At 47.7% G+C, this 15,707-nt stretch overlaps 1 protein-coding gene across 1 annotated transcript in view; it reads left to right on the forward strand.

Annotated features, from left to right (window-relative positions):
- Positions 1 to 15,707, forward strand: part of Stard9 (StAR related lipid transfer domain containing 9) — an 83,661-nt gene that overhangs the window by 54,616 nt on the left and 13,338 nt on the right. The window contains exons 21-23 of the mRNA XM_034494049.2: positions 3,241 to 3,431; positions 3,892 to 4,354; positions 5,775 to 15,653. Of these exons, the coding sequence (XP_034349940.1) occupies positions 3,241 to 3,431; positions 3,892 to 4,354; positions 5,775 to 15,653 (10,533 nt within the window). The remainder of the gene's footprint in view (positions 1 to 3,240; positions 3,432 to 3,891; positions 4,355 to 5,774; positions 15,654 to 15,707) is intronic.

The following is a 15,707-nucleotide window of genomic DNA, read 5'->3' on the forward strand; positions in this document are numbered from 1 at the left end:
ATCCAGAATTCTTTCCTTGCTTGGACACCTGGTGGGTTTGCCCCTGGAAGCTCCTTTGTTCCTTTAGCCAAACTGACCTGTATGTCAGGTCTAACTATAGGAAAGTCATCGGGGACTCAGCACCAGTGAGATCACTGTCAAGACTGTCAAGCACTTCCAAGGACATGCAGCAGGTTCTTGTGACCCCTGGCCTCTTTGGAGGGATCCAGCTCTTTCTTCTGGCCTGGAGCACTTGATGACAGATGGAGATAGTCTGACACTGATAGGAGGAGAGGATGTGGACTGGGGAGCCGGGTGAGCAACAGAGCATTTTCACAGAGCTGCTCACATGACGAACGATGCTACAGCAGAGGTTTAGGGACAGGTGATCCTATGGTCAAGGTCTTTGGGGCCTGTGGAGTGAAGGGCAAGCTGGAAAAGCTGACACAGGTAGAGAGAATCAAGGCCAATTTGGGACTGAGGCTGAAGTTCTTATTTTCTCAGGAAAAAAAAACCAGTATTTTGTAGGGAAGCCATGAAAGAGACTTTGTTTTGGATAAGGTTTTGTTGGGAAGACAGATTGAAGATCCGGTTTTTCTTAGAGTACAGAGTTTACAGGGAACAACACTGCAATTTGAAGAGCTATGGATATAGAAAGGTGTATTGGAATTGGGTGAACAGATTGCCACATAAAAGCTGTGTGATTTCAGTAGCTCCCTTACACTTTGAGCCTGTTTCCTCACCTCTAAAGTAAGAGTGCTCATCCCCTTCCCAGGGCTCCTGTGATAAGGACTGGAGGAGCTGAACGGGCACGATACCCACATGCCCATGGTCCCAGTGGCTGCAGGGATGAGCTGCCTAGGAAAGCTGCTTTCCTTTCTTGTCCTTTTGTCTCAGCCAGCTCATTATCCTCCCCAGAGAGCTCTGTAGTCTCATCCTTCCTTTCAAATATCTTCAGGACTCTGTAGCCTCGTGACCTTTCATCGGCACCAAGAATGTGCTCTTTTATTCATCTGACTGTGAAGGGCTTCAGAGTCAAGGCCTTTCTCATGGACTGCCCCACCATTCACCTTGAATGGCTTGAGGGGCCTGTAGGGCTGGGCTGGGCCTATCCATCTACTGTAGCCAGCATCTGGTGCCAGCCCTTGGTCAGGTGGTGTGGCCCTCAGGCTAATGACTGGGCAAAGGGGCCAGGGAGTGGAACAGATAGAAGAAACTACATAACTGGGTCTGGGTTTGTGGGCAATCTCTCCTACTCTTAACCTGGGCTTGGCTTCAGGGCTGCCCTCATCCCAGGCTGCTATCCCTCATTTATCTCTGGAGGAGCATTTGAGAGGGCCAGAGATTTTTCTAAGCCATTTTTTTTTTTCTTGTAGTAGTGATCTGGACCAACCAGGAAGAAATTTTGTCCTGGGAGTCTGTTGCCTATGTTCTTCTCATTCTCTTGTTTGGAGTTGGTGGGGCGGGGCTTACCTTTAAATGTCTAGAACCCAGAAGAGGCTCTCACTGCTAGTGCAGTAAAATAGCTGCCACTACATTCTGCTGCAGACTCAGTGAGGCCCCAAGGTAGCAGAGGACAACTGCCCGAGAACTGTGGAGAGAATAGCAGAAACCTGACAAGTAGTTGGTGACCAGCCAGTATTGAGGGGATGCTGGAATTAGCTAAGATGAAGGCAGCCATCGTTAGCTCCAAGTCTCTTGGCTGCCCTGTAATGAGAACTTGGTTTTGGTACTAAATCCAGACATGTAACATAGTTATTTTCTTTCTCACCTGTCCTGGGAATTTGAAAATTGCTTAGCAGAGGTGTCCTTCTGGCTGAGGCTGAAAGACAGCTTTGGTAAATACGCCTTGGCATCCTGGACAGTCCCCTTCACAGTCCATGCAGAACTACTGTGGCTGCTGCTGTGGCTGCTGCTTTCCTAGGGCTATAAGAGCTCTCCAAAGAAAATGCAAGCTGTCAGTCTGAGAGCTGGGGAAACACCCAGGGGAGGAAACTGAGTAACCCAGGGGATTCAGAGTATATGGATCCTACTCTTCCTCCTGGATCTGGTGTTCTGTGGGTTTTATCTGGGCTTCTTTAGGCCTCACTGATGGGTTTATGTTTATAATTTAGCCATTACTGTGGCCCAGTTTTGAAGTAGTAATACAAGCACAACGTGTGTAAATATAAATACAAAATGTTTTGTGTTAACAGTTTTCCTTCTCAGCGTTTCTGAAGTTTTTTTTTTTCCTGTGTTTCCTGAGGGAATTTTAGTAGAAACTCTTTTAATTCTTTTATTTTTAAAGGAATAGCTTCTCTGTATGTGTATACTTGTATGTATACATGATTTGGAGGGGGCATGTGTGTGCATGTGTGTGCGTGTGTGTGCATGTGTGCATTTCTCAATGGCTCCATTCTATTAAGGCAGGGTCTCTCTCTGATCCCAGAGCTTGCCAATTATAGACTAGCCAACTTGCCCTAGGTATCCCCTGTGTCTACTGTCCAAGGGCTGGGATTTCAGGTAGCTACCATGCTTGCTTGGCTTTTATGTGTATTCTGGGGATCCAAACCCCTGTCCTCCTCATGTGGCAAATGCTTTATCCACTGAGCCATCTCCCAAGTCTGGACAAGGTGCTTGATTTAGCTAAAGCATTATTTTTTTATCTTTTATTTTTTTATTTTTAAGACAGGAAAATTAGCCTCAAACTCATAATCCTCTTGCCTCTCCCTCCAGACTATTAGAGTTAAAGGCTTGTGACACCACACTCAGCTTTTTGTACTTTTAATAAAATATTTGTTTACTCTTATGATTTCCTTATGAGCCAAGTGTGGTGGCACATGCCTTTAATCTCAGCACTAGGAAGGCGAAGGCAGGTGGAGCTCTGTGAGTTCAAGGCCAGCCTGGTCTACATAGATCCTAGATAGCTAGGGCTACATGGAGAGACGCTGTCTCAAAAACAAAACAAAACACCAAAGCAAATAAAAATAAACAGCAACAAAAAACCATCTGTTTTATTCTTATGATTTCCTTATGAGAGTGAATTTGGGTTTCTGCTAAACCCACAATTCTAAGAATATGATAGTCTAATGTCTATTCTCTGCTTCTGTACTATGATGTCATGAGCTGCCTATGACAACACACCTATTTGTTCCAAGCTGCCAGATATCTGAAGTCCCTTCTACCTTGCTGAATTCAGGAGTGCTCTCAGAGGGATATAAGTCTCCCACCCATTTGTCCTGAGTTTGGTTTGCTTGGGTGACCTTGAGCTTTTTGTCACAGGAGAGTACTGGAAGAGCAGTGTGACAAGGACCAGCAGCCATCAAGAAATATCGAGATATATTACAGAGCTCAGACTGAGCAACAGCAGTGCCATGTGGAGGCTCTGAAGCAGCAAGCCAAAGAAGGACAGAGTAGAGGCCAGGAGGAGCTAGAACTGGACCAGACACATATCCACCGGCAGATAAAAGACAGTAGGTGCCCTCATCTAAGGTCTGCTTCTTCGGCCTTTTCCAGTTTCATGCTACCAAGCTTCTGCATTCTGACCTTTGTTGTCTTTGTGATATGATGGAATCTTTTGTACTGGGCATTCTCATCCTTCTTTTAGAGACCTGATGTTCATACAAGGGGGCTGGAAATAAGCAAGTGGACTTCTCTATGGCCCCTCAGAATGATGCGTCTTCTGCTGACTCCTTCCAGTGGCGCACTTGTCTGTGCATTTCCACCTGCCCCACTTGTCCACTGTTCCATTGAGGCCTACACATCTTCCTTTCCTTCCCCTTCAGTAAGGAGGCCCTGTAGCTCTCCCTTGCTATACCACTCTGTCCAACCCTCTTCACTCCTTTCAGCTCTAGCCATGGCTGGAGATGTCTGAGTCCAGACAGCCATAGGCAGGAAGTGCTGACCTTCTCTCTGGGTATTTTTGCTTCCCAGATCAGCAGTGGCTACTCAGAGAAGAGACCTGGTTAGCCAGCTTACGAGAGACACAGCAAGAAGCTGACTGTGGAGAAGAGAAAGAACTTGAGGCCTTTGTGGCACCTGATGCTTGGCTTCCAACAGTTCCTCAGACTCCACCATCCCCACTGGTCCAAAGCCAGAAGAGGGTGGTGCAGCCCCAGTGCTTGCGGAGACATACTTCTCGGGCCACAGTGTGGAACATCAGGCAGAAAAAGTTATCATTCCAGCTGGAGAGAATTATTAAGAAGCGGAGGCTGCTGGAGGCCCAGAGGAGACTGGAGCAGCTCAGTGCCCTCTTCCGGATCCAGGATGATGGTGCTTCCAAGGCCCCACGTTCTAACACCTCAGGCCCAGGACCTCAGTGGAGAAGCAGATGGCCAACTTGCTGCTCTCTGAGTCTCCAAAGGCTCGGCAGCCAACGCCTGCCCCAGCTACACAGGTACCAGTGATGTTGCCAGGAGTCGCGGCTGGAGTTAACCCAGCTTTCCAGACAGTGCTCTTTTCTCCTGGGGCTTCTTCAGTCTATGAGGTGTCTAGATGTTTATTATCTGGTCTTTCTGGTCTTCTCTCTGCATATCTTAAGAGTCGAGCTGCTTCTTATGCTTTCAGAGCTGCTCTTGCTCCCAGCTCCTTTCTTCTTTTCAAGAAACTTGCCTCATTTGCATGTGTGTTTTAGACCTAGACTGTCCAGATGCAGTTTCTTATATGTCCTGCCTGCACCTCAGTCTCACCTCCAACCAGTCTTCCTTGATCTCATAGGCTGCCTCCACCCTGACCTGACACATGATGCCCGGCCCCCATACACATTTGAATCTGACTGTTGGCTCCTTCACTCCCTGTCTGCTGTCACGGGGTTGGGGAGTGTATTATCTCCCAGATTCTTTGGAGTGGAGGCCTGTGTCCTGTTCTATGTGTCCTGAGCCTTGCTCAGAAGAGTCACACAATGTCTGTTGCTGTCATGTTTTCTCACCTCACTGTCCTTCAAATAACTGGGCAGGCAAGCCAACTTTTTACTATGGAAAACATTCAAACATGCAAAAAGTTGAGAGACTTATAGAGTACCTAAGTCTCCTAAAATACCTGGAGTATTTTGAGCAATTATAAAGATGTACTACTTTAGAGTCCCACCACCCTATCTTCCGAAGGATTTAAAGCAATATCATGTCATTTCACTCCTCCCCATATCTTTAAGTATATACCTCTAAAAATAAAAACTGTTCTATCATATCTACCAAATCATACCTGCCAAGATTAGGTTATAGCTTAATAGAAGCAAAGCGTGGGTCATACTCAGTTTTTCCAAGTTGCTTGAAGTGTGCTTTGGTTTTTCATATCAATATCTAATTGGATTTATAAACTACCTGTCACTATTAAGTCTGAAGTTCCCGTAGTCATCCTTTCCTATTTCTTTTTACCAGTATGCAAAATGGGTAGGTCAGTTCTGTAGATGATACCACACCATAGATTTATCTGCTTGATTCTTTTTTTTTTGGTTTTTCGAGACAGGGTTTCTCTGTGTAGCCCTGGCTGCCCTGGAACTCACTCTGTATGCTTGATTCTTTATAGTATTAAAATTGTTCCTGTTTTCCTCACATAGCCAATTGCTTGAGATGTAGTTCAGTTAGACTTTTCCCTAAGGTAAAGCAGTTGGGGGCGACTGCACAGCATGTATCTGAGACCTCTCAAAACCAGGCTCTGTTGTCAGCAGTCTGCTTTGTGTGTATTGATCTAGGGAGAGTAGGACACAGTGATCGGGTGCTGCTTCCCAACCTCTTTCAGAGTAACTAAGTAGAATGCCATATTCCTTATATTGACACAGGGACATTACTATTCTGAGATGGCTTTCCTTATCTTCACAGTGCTTTCATGAACTGGGATCCTTCTGCCATGTCACCACCTGTGCCTGACCTGACTCACCAAATGCCAAAGAAAACCCTGTCAACAGATGCCATTCGACAGGCTACAGCTTGTCCTCCACAGACAGGACACCTGGGCAGGAACAGCCTCCATTCATCACGGTGGAGGAAGTTCTCTCCAGCCAGGAGAGCTTCTACCCAAGGCACCTGTCGCACTGTGAGCCACAAATTTGTCAGCAGCCAAGAAATTGAGTTATTGGGTAAGCAGCTCTGTCAGATGTCATCCCAGGGCCAACCAACTAAGAAACAAAAACCAAGGGATGGTTCAAGGACCTTTACCCCTGCTGCTCAGACCAGAAGGGCTAAGGGACTAGTAGCCTCTGTCAACACACAAACGGGATGGCAAAAAGGAGGAAGCTGTAGGAGCTGCGAGGCTCCTGAGGAAACATCTTCCCGTTCTACAGATCGCAGTGGATCAGAGCCAGCAGCTGGGCATAGAAAAGTAGTCAAGACTTTTCAGGCAGAATTCAAACCACCTCCTCCAAGCAGGGCATCAAAAAAGCATCCGAGGCTGCTGGCAGCCAGGGCCAGGGACATTGCCAAAAAGTCCTCTCGTTTGCCTCGTGGCAGTTCTTTAAAAAAACAACCTATTGCAGGGGATCCAGACACACCAGCCTCCTTCACAGATTCTAGACCTATAAAGGACCATGTAAGGGAAGAGAACAAAGATTTATCTGACACTGAAAGCAGTTACTCGGTGGATTCTCTTTCTTATATCTATGCCAAAGTCCCAAAGAAGCTGCTGAAGCCAGAGGACCGTCAGGGAAAATGGGATCTTCCCGATCCAGAGAACTCTGAAAGTGACAACAGTCAAATATCTGAGGATTCACTTGCTGGGAAAGGGCACCAAAGCCTCCCAGAAAACTCTAGAGCTGAATATTCCATGAAGGACCATGGGCATTCAAGGGCCAGAACTTCAGCCTCTGTGCGGGGTCTCCCCATGCCCTCAGACAGTAGGGTATGTACTCCAATGTACAGGAGCTTTTCCTTGGACAGCCTGACTGATCCTGAAAATAGGCAAGGGGAGTCTTTTCTTGGTTCTGCTGACGAGATGCCTACAGAGACTTTTTGGCATCTGCAGAAGGCTACCCTATCTGCATCAGACCAGGAGGCAACAGACAGGCCTAGCCCTATCAACCACAGAATGGGAGTCGGGGTGAATGTTCTGCCAAAAAGCAATTCATTTTACCTTGATCCTCAGTTCCAGCCCCATTGTGAGCAGCTTGAGTCAGAAATGGAGGCAAGCTATTCTGAACAAACCAACCCTCTCCGAGGCATTCAACTTGCAAGAGAGAGCCCCCTGTTATCTGTGGATTCATGGTTTTCTTGTGACTCTAAGATCAATCCCAGCAGCCCCTCAGGGGTCATTCATTCTTTATGTCCAAGTCCTGACATACATGAAATTCAGCCCCATGGTGAGAAGCCCAAACACTGGCTAAATATTGAAGAAGTAAAGCCACCAGTTACCTGCAAACTTCCCCAAAGCAGTACTGAGCCACCCTGCAGTTCAGATTTGTATGCAGCCTCTACTTCTGATACATCTAAGCCCTCAGTTTGTGAAAGCCAAAGATTCCTTCAGCCAGGAGTTGATGGATTCCTTCAGGGCAGAGAAATGCCTGACATGACCAACCAGGGTATCTCTGAAGAGTCCCACATTTCTGATATGTCAAGTGTGCTGGCTCCCTCTACCACCTCGTTCACTCATGTACATAGTCTTAATAAGAAGGACTGGGCTGCCCTTCATCAAGAATATCTCCTTGAGCTCTCTGATTCTGTTTTTCAAGCTGTAGGAGAGCCCAGGCCAGCTTTCCCCTTCCTGGAGGAAGACTCTAGCTCCCTGGCTGATGCTTCTGATAAAGTAGACACTCAGTTGCGAACTGGCCCTGGGTTATCTAGAAATTTAGATTTCAGCTCCTTTCCAGTCCACCTGTCCAAAATCAGACACTTAAGAGCAGAGAGAGACCATGACAGTCTGAGTGCCAATGTAGAAAGTGCTTCTGATCTCTTCAGCTCTGTTGAGAGGATGAGTTATAATGGGGCATACCCAGCAGATGTAGAGTCACGGACTTCTGGATCTATAAATGCACAGGCCTATACAGCAGGAAATGTGATACCAGGTTCCATGACAGAAGCATGGGAAGTCAGTCAGGCCAGCTTGGAAGGATGCCTTCAGGGTGGCAGACATTCTGCGCTGATAACTTCCTCTGGGCAGTATTTCTTCCAGAAGAGGGCTTATCGCAATCATGACACCTTAGCCACTGAAGTAGACTTTTTACCTCAAGATGGGGCTCTTCTCAGGAAAAATACTGCAGTTCAACCAGGACTATTAAATCACAGCAGCCACCAGCACCCCCTTCTGGAAGAGAAGGCAACTTCTCAGCAGTGCACTGAGGAAGTAGCTGAAACACACATAGATGCCTGTTGCACTTTCCCTTCAGGTCCAGACCTGTTCCTGCACTCTGACCCCTGGAGCTCTTTCCCATCCTCCCTGCAGCCGCCTCCCCTGGAAACATTCTATGTAACCAAAAGCAGGGATGCCCTGACAGAAACTGCCTTAGAGATTCCAGCCTGCAGGGAAGCCTGGGTGCCATCCCCACCCCCTAGGGAAGCCTGGGGCTTTGGTCATAGCCATCAAGTCCCCCAGAAAGCTCACTGGAAAAATAATTTGCCCAAGTTGTCCCAAAGTCAGAATTCTAAGATTGATTTACCTCAGCAGGCAACAACAATGAGACCAACAGATATGAACACAGGGGAAGGTACTGAAGAACTGGGGAAACACTCCAGAAATATGAAAGAGGAAGAAAATCACGATTCTGCTTACTGTTTTGTTGCTCAGAACAGGCAGCATCTCTCTTCTACCAGACTCAAAGCTTGTGAATGTGGAAATCAACTTGGAATTTTAAATAAGGAGTACAGCCTCTCAGTTCACGAGGATGGAGAAGGGGCCTCCGCGTGGCATCACTGCAGTGTTGCCTTCAATGGCTCTGAGTCAAAGACTTTGCTCTTCATTTGTGATTCCAAGGCAAGTGGGGAAGAACAGAGTCCCCTCCTGCCACAGATACAGTCCTGCCACAGATACAGTCAGTCTCCTTTTGGAGCTAGGTCTGACTTCATTGGCAAAATCTCCAATTTAGACTTGGAGAAGGTCATACCAGAGGAAACTGCTGTTTCCTTGAAATCAAGATCACTCCACTGTCTAAGTAGCCCTGTGATCATGGCAGGAGGTGGAAGTCCTACCCACAGGTGGGAGGGGAGGAATGAAACTATGCTTCTCAGAGAAGTGATTTCCAAAGATATCCAAGAAGAGTTTAGTCTTCCAGGAACCCAGTATACCTGTGAAAGATGCCATCTAGTTATGTGCTCTCAGGAAAGAAAGCCCACTGAATGCAAGGCCCATGGGCAGTTACAAGAAATACAGTCCAAAGAAGAACCTTTGGGAGAGAAACAGAATAAAAGAGTTAATAATACCGATGAAATGGCTAGGCTGATCAGGAGTGTAATTCAGCTGGAAACTGGCATCTTAGAAATTGAATCCAAGCAGAATAAGCTTCTTCATGCTTCCCTCACACCAAGTACAGAGCTTATGCTCCAGGACTTAGAAGACCAGGAGAAGGCTGACCATGTCCCCAAGCCAGAAAGTTCTGGAAAACATTTATGCTTTGAGGATCAACCATCTTTTCCAAAACAGATAGAGGACGGTATCTTTGAAGACAGCAAAGCTGGAGAAATAGAGGGCAACACTGCAGTTAGTAATAATACTCAGGTTCAGAAAATTATAGGAAGCCCCTTCAGATCAAGGGAATGTGTACAAACAAGGGGGTCTGAGAGTGAGCACTCATACTCACCTGGAGCAGACAGACTTGCTAGGGACACACACAATTCTTTGGGGAAAGGCACAGCTCTCAGAAAGCCTAGCAACATTTCCCTTCACTCTAGGAGAATGAAAGCATTAGCTAGAGCTCTACCATTGCAGCCCAGTGTGGAGAGATCTGAGAAAGATGATGAACTTCTAAAAGAATCAGCAAAATTCCACAACCATTGGGCCTTGGAAAGTCTTGAGGAACTGGAGAGTATGGAAAGTTTTCAGAAAAGCCAGATTGTTGAAGTTCCAAGTGATACAGAATTGGAGGATGCAAAAACTCAAGGGGGAGTTGATGAAATGACCGTGGACAGGGGAGAGAACCTACAGGAAAAAGAGAACATGGTCTCATCAACTCAGAAAATTTCTGCTCCCAGCCAGCACTGGAAGGGCACATTTTTCAGCCAGGAGGCTGTCTCCCCATTCCATACCCAGACAGGCTTCTCTGAAGGTCTTCCTTATGAAGAGCTGTGTGGTACCCAACCTGTGCATTCTATATACTTCCCAAGAAGCTGTTTGCATGGCTCTGATACCAAAGGTGTCTCTTCATTTGAGTATATATTAGAACCTGTGATGTTGAAAACTAATAGAAATTCTTTGGCAACTGGAGTAGGGGATCAGGATCACAGTGGAGAAACCAGAAGCAGTAGCCCACAGGAAAGTGTTTCAGGGGATGTTTCCACCACACACACTCCCTGGGGTGGATCTGTAACGCCCATGGTCATGAGAACTAATGGTCAGTCTGTTACATCAGATGGCATTCTCCTAGAGACAGAGGACTGTATAACAGTAAGCACCAGCTCCCAAGAAGACCAGGAAGGGGGCTTCAGAGATACTCCCACAGGCTCGACTACCCAGGAAGGTTTGGGTTCTGAGGCTGAGGCAACTGTACAAAAAGAAAGAAAAACCAGTTCCTTGGACAGGGTCTCAAGGCAGACTGAAAAGAGAGTCAATTTCCTCTTACAAAAAAATAGAGACCAGGGTGAAGAGGAAAGGCAGAAGGCAGAGGAGAAGTTAGAAGACCAACAACTTCCTGAGTCTGTTTCCTTAACACCGGTGTCTGTACTGAAGGGACCTGATCCAGAGCCTCTGCTCCTACCAGACTCCTCTATCCATGCATCCATATGCCTGGGTATCTTGGCAGAGATCAGACAGGCAAAAGCACAGAGGAAGCAGCTTAATGACGTTGTGGCTGAGGGAACAGTCCTTCCTTATGAAGCATCACAAGAAGCTGAGTGTTTTTCAGAGGCTGCTGGTAGATCTCAGACACAAAAGTTTGAGTGGAATAGTACCACGAATGATGCTAAAGCAAAAGGATTGCATGTGGCATCTCCATCTGCTGTGTCTGCAGACCTCTTCACTGATGAGAGGAAACCCCAGGCCAGTGCAGGGAGCTTTCATCATCTGCCCAATCCTGAAACTGACAGAGGACCACAGCATCATTTGCTGGCTTCCTCTCACACTGTTTCAGAGCTAGAAAAAAGATATTGCACTGGAAAACCAAGACAATTTTGTGGAGCAAGTGGATGGTCTGATTGTTCTGAAGTCATAGAGAAGAGGAAAGCAACATCTAGAACAAAGTCCTCAGACAGGCTTCTTCCTATACCAGCTGTAGAGCAGGATGGGAGGGTGCGATCAGAGAAAGCGTCTGTCTTACCTTCTCAAACTTCTTGTGATAGTCCTGGCAGGACTCTGCACATGCAGAGTCAGTTGCCTGCATGGGAGACTACAGAAGGTATATCCTTTGGTGGGAAGGACAGCATCCTGGGTCATCAGGAACCTAGAAGTCTAGATAGCACATGTGGAGGTGGCTCAGGTAAGAGCTTAGTGACCACACAGGCAGGAAAAGCAGTCCAGTCTGAGTGTCAGTCTGTTATCTGTACTGTTGATAATGCTGTAGACCTTTCTCAGCCTAAGCAAGACCGTATTCAGTGCTTGGATGCTTCTACTGGCTTAGAAGAAATGAAGGCAAGTCCAAAGTCATGTGCTGTTCAGCCTGGAGCTCCAAGAAAGGTTGAAGCAGAAGCTAACATATGGCATCCTGTCAAGTGGAAAACTGTTGACTCTGGTCTGGCAGAAGCCTGTGGGGGTGACAGCAAAAATCCATGGTCAACTCCATTTCTAAATCAAAGACCAAGCCTGAATTCCAGTGGAGTTAGAGAAGAGGCTCACGGTCCATGCCCAGAAGAGTGCCTTGTCTTCAAGGGGAACACTGGAGGCAGCAGGCCACTTGGCTCATCTTATGAGGAGGAAGAGAACAGAACTATTCCTTGCCCTCACCTAAGTGGTTCTCAGCCTACTGCTGCTGTTCATGCCTGTTGCTCTCATACCTCTACTCCGCCATGTTATAGAGATGGTGTCCTTAGGAAGGGAACCCCCTGGGCTGCCCCACATTCTGACCACTCACCTTTCATAGTACCATCTAGGGTATGTGAAGTGGATGGAGCAGGAAAGAGCTTTTCCAAAGACTCTCAAGTGTCTTTGGCACATGGCCCTAAGCACACATGTGGGCCAGTAGACAATAGCATTCCTAACCCACCCATTACAGCTCCTGTCTCCTCTCCAGCTCAAAGCTGCAGCTGCCTTTCCACCTCAGAAATGAGGGCAAATTGCCTCACCCACACAATTGCTAGGGGAAGGTCAGTGGAAGGTTCTGGGGAAGAGACTACAGGGAAGGCCAGCACTGCCCCTGAGGATGCTTATCCATCCAGTTCTGCAGGCGTGAGCTCTGAGCCACTGAGAACTTTGAAGAATAACTCTGTAGGTGAGAATGCACAGGCATCCCAAACCATGTCGGAACCTCCTGCAGTGACTTGGGGACCACATACCCTAAATTCAAATGAAGAATCTATTGACAGTAAGCTGGTGATAGCAGCTCAGTTTGGACATTTAGAAAATACTATCAGATGCTGTTCAGAAAAGATGCAATCTTCCACTAAGGTCAGGGGTCACAGTTGCTTGGGTCCTCAAGCCAAATTTGTAGACATGTTGAAACATACCTGCTACCCTCAGATTGAGACTTCATGGGAAGAGGAAGAACAACAGAGAGACCAGGTCTCAGGAGATGGCAAAAACCATTCCCAGGTCAGAAATCTAGTACTTTCTAACGTTGGTGGCTTTGATGGCTGTCAGACTAGAGATGGTGAAAGAGAGGAGATAGTTGTAACCAAGCCTTCTGTATCCCAGACTTTGTTTTCAGACTTTGAAGCCCAAACTGAACCATCACAGTCCTCTGCCCAGACTCCTTGCCAACTTTGCTCTGATAGGGAACAGCTGCCTCCCAGCCACAGGAACTTGCTTCCTGTGATTGCAATCTTCTCTGGCCCCAAACATGCCAGGGACTCCCCTAGACCTCAGTTTACTGTGGTCAGCTCATCTCGGTCTCTTCAAGAACTAAATTTGAGTGTGGAACCTTCTTCCCCAACAGATGAAGATGCACAGGGGCCAACCAGCTTGTGGAGACCACATCTCAGAGGTCATTCCTCTGAAAAGCCAGTCTCAGCATCTCTGAAGCCTCAGGATTGCAGTCAGAGAGCTTTGTGTAACTTGAACAATAGCTCTTCTGATCACAGGCCCTTGAACCCTGTCATACCTCCTTACCCAACGTCTTCCACTGTTTCATGTATGCCAACCCCTGAGTTCATGACCACCTGGAAGCCTGGTGCTTTGGAACAGGCCCATCAAGGAAAGACAGATAAACTGAGTGTCCAGGGTATGTCAGAGAATTGGCATTCTCGGGGGGACAAAGAAATGCTGCACTTTGGTTCTAGTGAATTAAGTTCCTCTGTCCTGCCCTCATGTCCACAGGGACCTGTGCATATTGGTTGGAAGCAATATGTGTTTGGAACTGCAGTTGATGTCTCTTGTAGCCAGAAACCCCAATTTCTAATACAATCAAACATGGCTCAGTGTTCTAGCATGGACAATGTTGTAGAAGACAAGAAATCTCCATTTCACTCTTATCCCAAGACTGATGCCCAAACCCAGGATTTGCCAAACATACACAGTGACATTGAGAATGACCAAAGTTCAAATCAGCTGCCTCTGGCTAGAGGGAATGCCACAGCTCAGGTAGATGAGATTGTACTACTCTGCCCACCAGAGACAGGCTGTGCTGTGGGGCAGGCCAGTATGAATACCTTTAAGCAGGGAACACAGACCCTGGGCAGCAAGCTCCATCGGAGTTGCACTGATGTCTCTCTTCAGCCTGATGCCAGGACAATGTCAGACTCTGAGCTAGCCTCCTGGACCAGCATGCACAACCTGTCTGTCCACCTTTCACAGCTTCTGCACAGTACTTCAGAGCTGCTTGGGAGTCTCTCACAGCCAAGTGTGGTCATAAAGGAACAGAATGTCAAGAGTGAATCCCTAGATGAGGCCCAACAGGCCCTCATGATGGATGGTTGTACTCGGACCACTGTGGATGAGGGCATCCAGACAGACCTGGCCTTACCTCCTTTGGCCTTCCAGGGTCCAGAGGTCAAGTCTGAGGAAGTCAGTGTGATCCTTGAAGTGATGGACTCAGGTATTACCACTGTGGCTCAAGAAAAGGAAAATGTCCCAGTGGTGGTTCAGAAGAGAGAGGCAGAGGAAGCCGCAGAACCCCCAGATCTCCATGAAGGAAGCACCCATGATAAGCTGCAGCGCCCTCCTGTGCCCTCACCACACTTGAGGTTTCAGAAAGCTGATCTTGGGCAGAACTTTACTTTCATGAGGCCCCCAGCTTCTCCTTGTGGTTCCCCACCTCCTAGTCTGCAGCCAGAGGAAGCTTGCATGGTAGTCAACATGCCCAGAATCTCCCACCACTCAGGGCTCTCCCTTGGTGCTTCTGAGTTCACCCAGGAGCCTAGTACCCAGAAAAGATTGTGTGGCTCGAGTGCTGTGCTGGTGGATAGGGCTTCCTCTCCAATCCTTACATTTAGTGCCAGCATCCAGGAGCTGAACAAGCCTGTAACCTGTTTGACTCTGTCAGTTCCCTCAGCTCATCCTCTTGAAGTCTTCCAGAAGCATGACATCAATCCAGACCTGGCTGTTTGTGACCTAAGACCTTCAATGGATAATTCTCAAGCCACTGATGATTCTGGTGTCTCTCAGATAGCTGAGTCTTTGGAAGGCAAGAGCCTCTTAGGAAAAAGTTCTGAGAGATTAGTTCTTGATTCTAGCTCCCTGTGCAGCCCACAGCATAGTTCTAGTCTCCAAGTTAGTTTCTTAGGAAAGGCCCCTCAGCAGCTTCAGCCCAAGAGCACCACTGGAGACCAAAGCAAGTCACCATCTCCACCACCAAGGCACAGGAGCCCGAAGCTAGATGACAGCTTTGTGTCTGAGAAGGTGGCTTCCATAGAGCATGGTCCACCGAGGCCCAGTGAGTGGCAGGGCAGGGCAGCAAATAAGGGTGGGAGCTCCGAGTTTATACTGGAGCCACAACCCAATGCGGATCGACCTTCTTCACAGACGGGTCTTCAGCCCCTTAGCCCTTGTCAGATCTCTGATACTACACGACTTCAAAGTCCTGCTGTAGACCCACCTCAGGCCTGCCAACCAGTGGGGCTGCTCTCTCCTGGTTTATATATGCATGTGGCCCCTGATCCCCAGCATCACAGCCTTGGGCACCTCCCAGTTCATAACAATTTAAATAACTGGTATAGAGTTCAGGATGGCCCTTGCGGAGGTCTGCATGTAGGTGAGAGTTTAGGGGTCAGATGTGACTCCAGTTCTGTGGGGACACAAAGGCCCCTGCAACTTTCTGACAAGTACAGCCAGGACTCTGAGTGGCTTCGATTGGAGCACATCCCCTTACAAGCTGGGGTTCAGAAGCCCTCACTCAGTGTGGAACTCACAGAAGCAAAACTACACCATGGCTTTGGGGAGACAGATGCCCTGTTGAAGGTGCTGCAGAGTGAGACAGGGGAGGTGCTTGCTCCTGAAGAGCCTGCTGTGCCCTCCTGTAAGGAGTTCTACACTAGGTAAGGGCTGGACCTGAAGGGCTACAGGTGGGCAAGGTGAAATTCAGAGTGAAG

This window comes from Arvicanthis niloticus, chromosome 2 (assembly GCF_011762505.2).
Source record: "Arvicanthis niloticus isolate mArvNil1 chromosome 2, mArvNil1.pat.X, whole genome shotgun sequence".
Classification (NCBI taxonomy): domain Eukaryota; kingdom Metazoa; phylum Chordata; class Mammalia; order Rodentia; family Muridae; genus Arvicanthis; species Arvicanthis niloticus.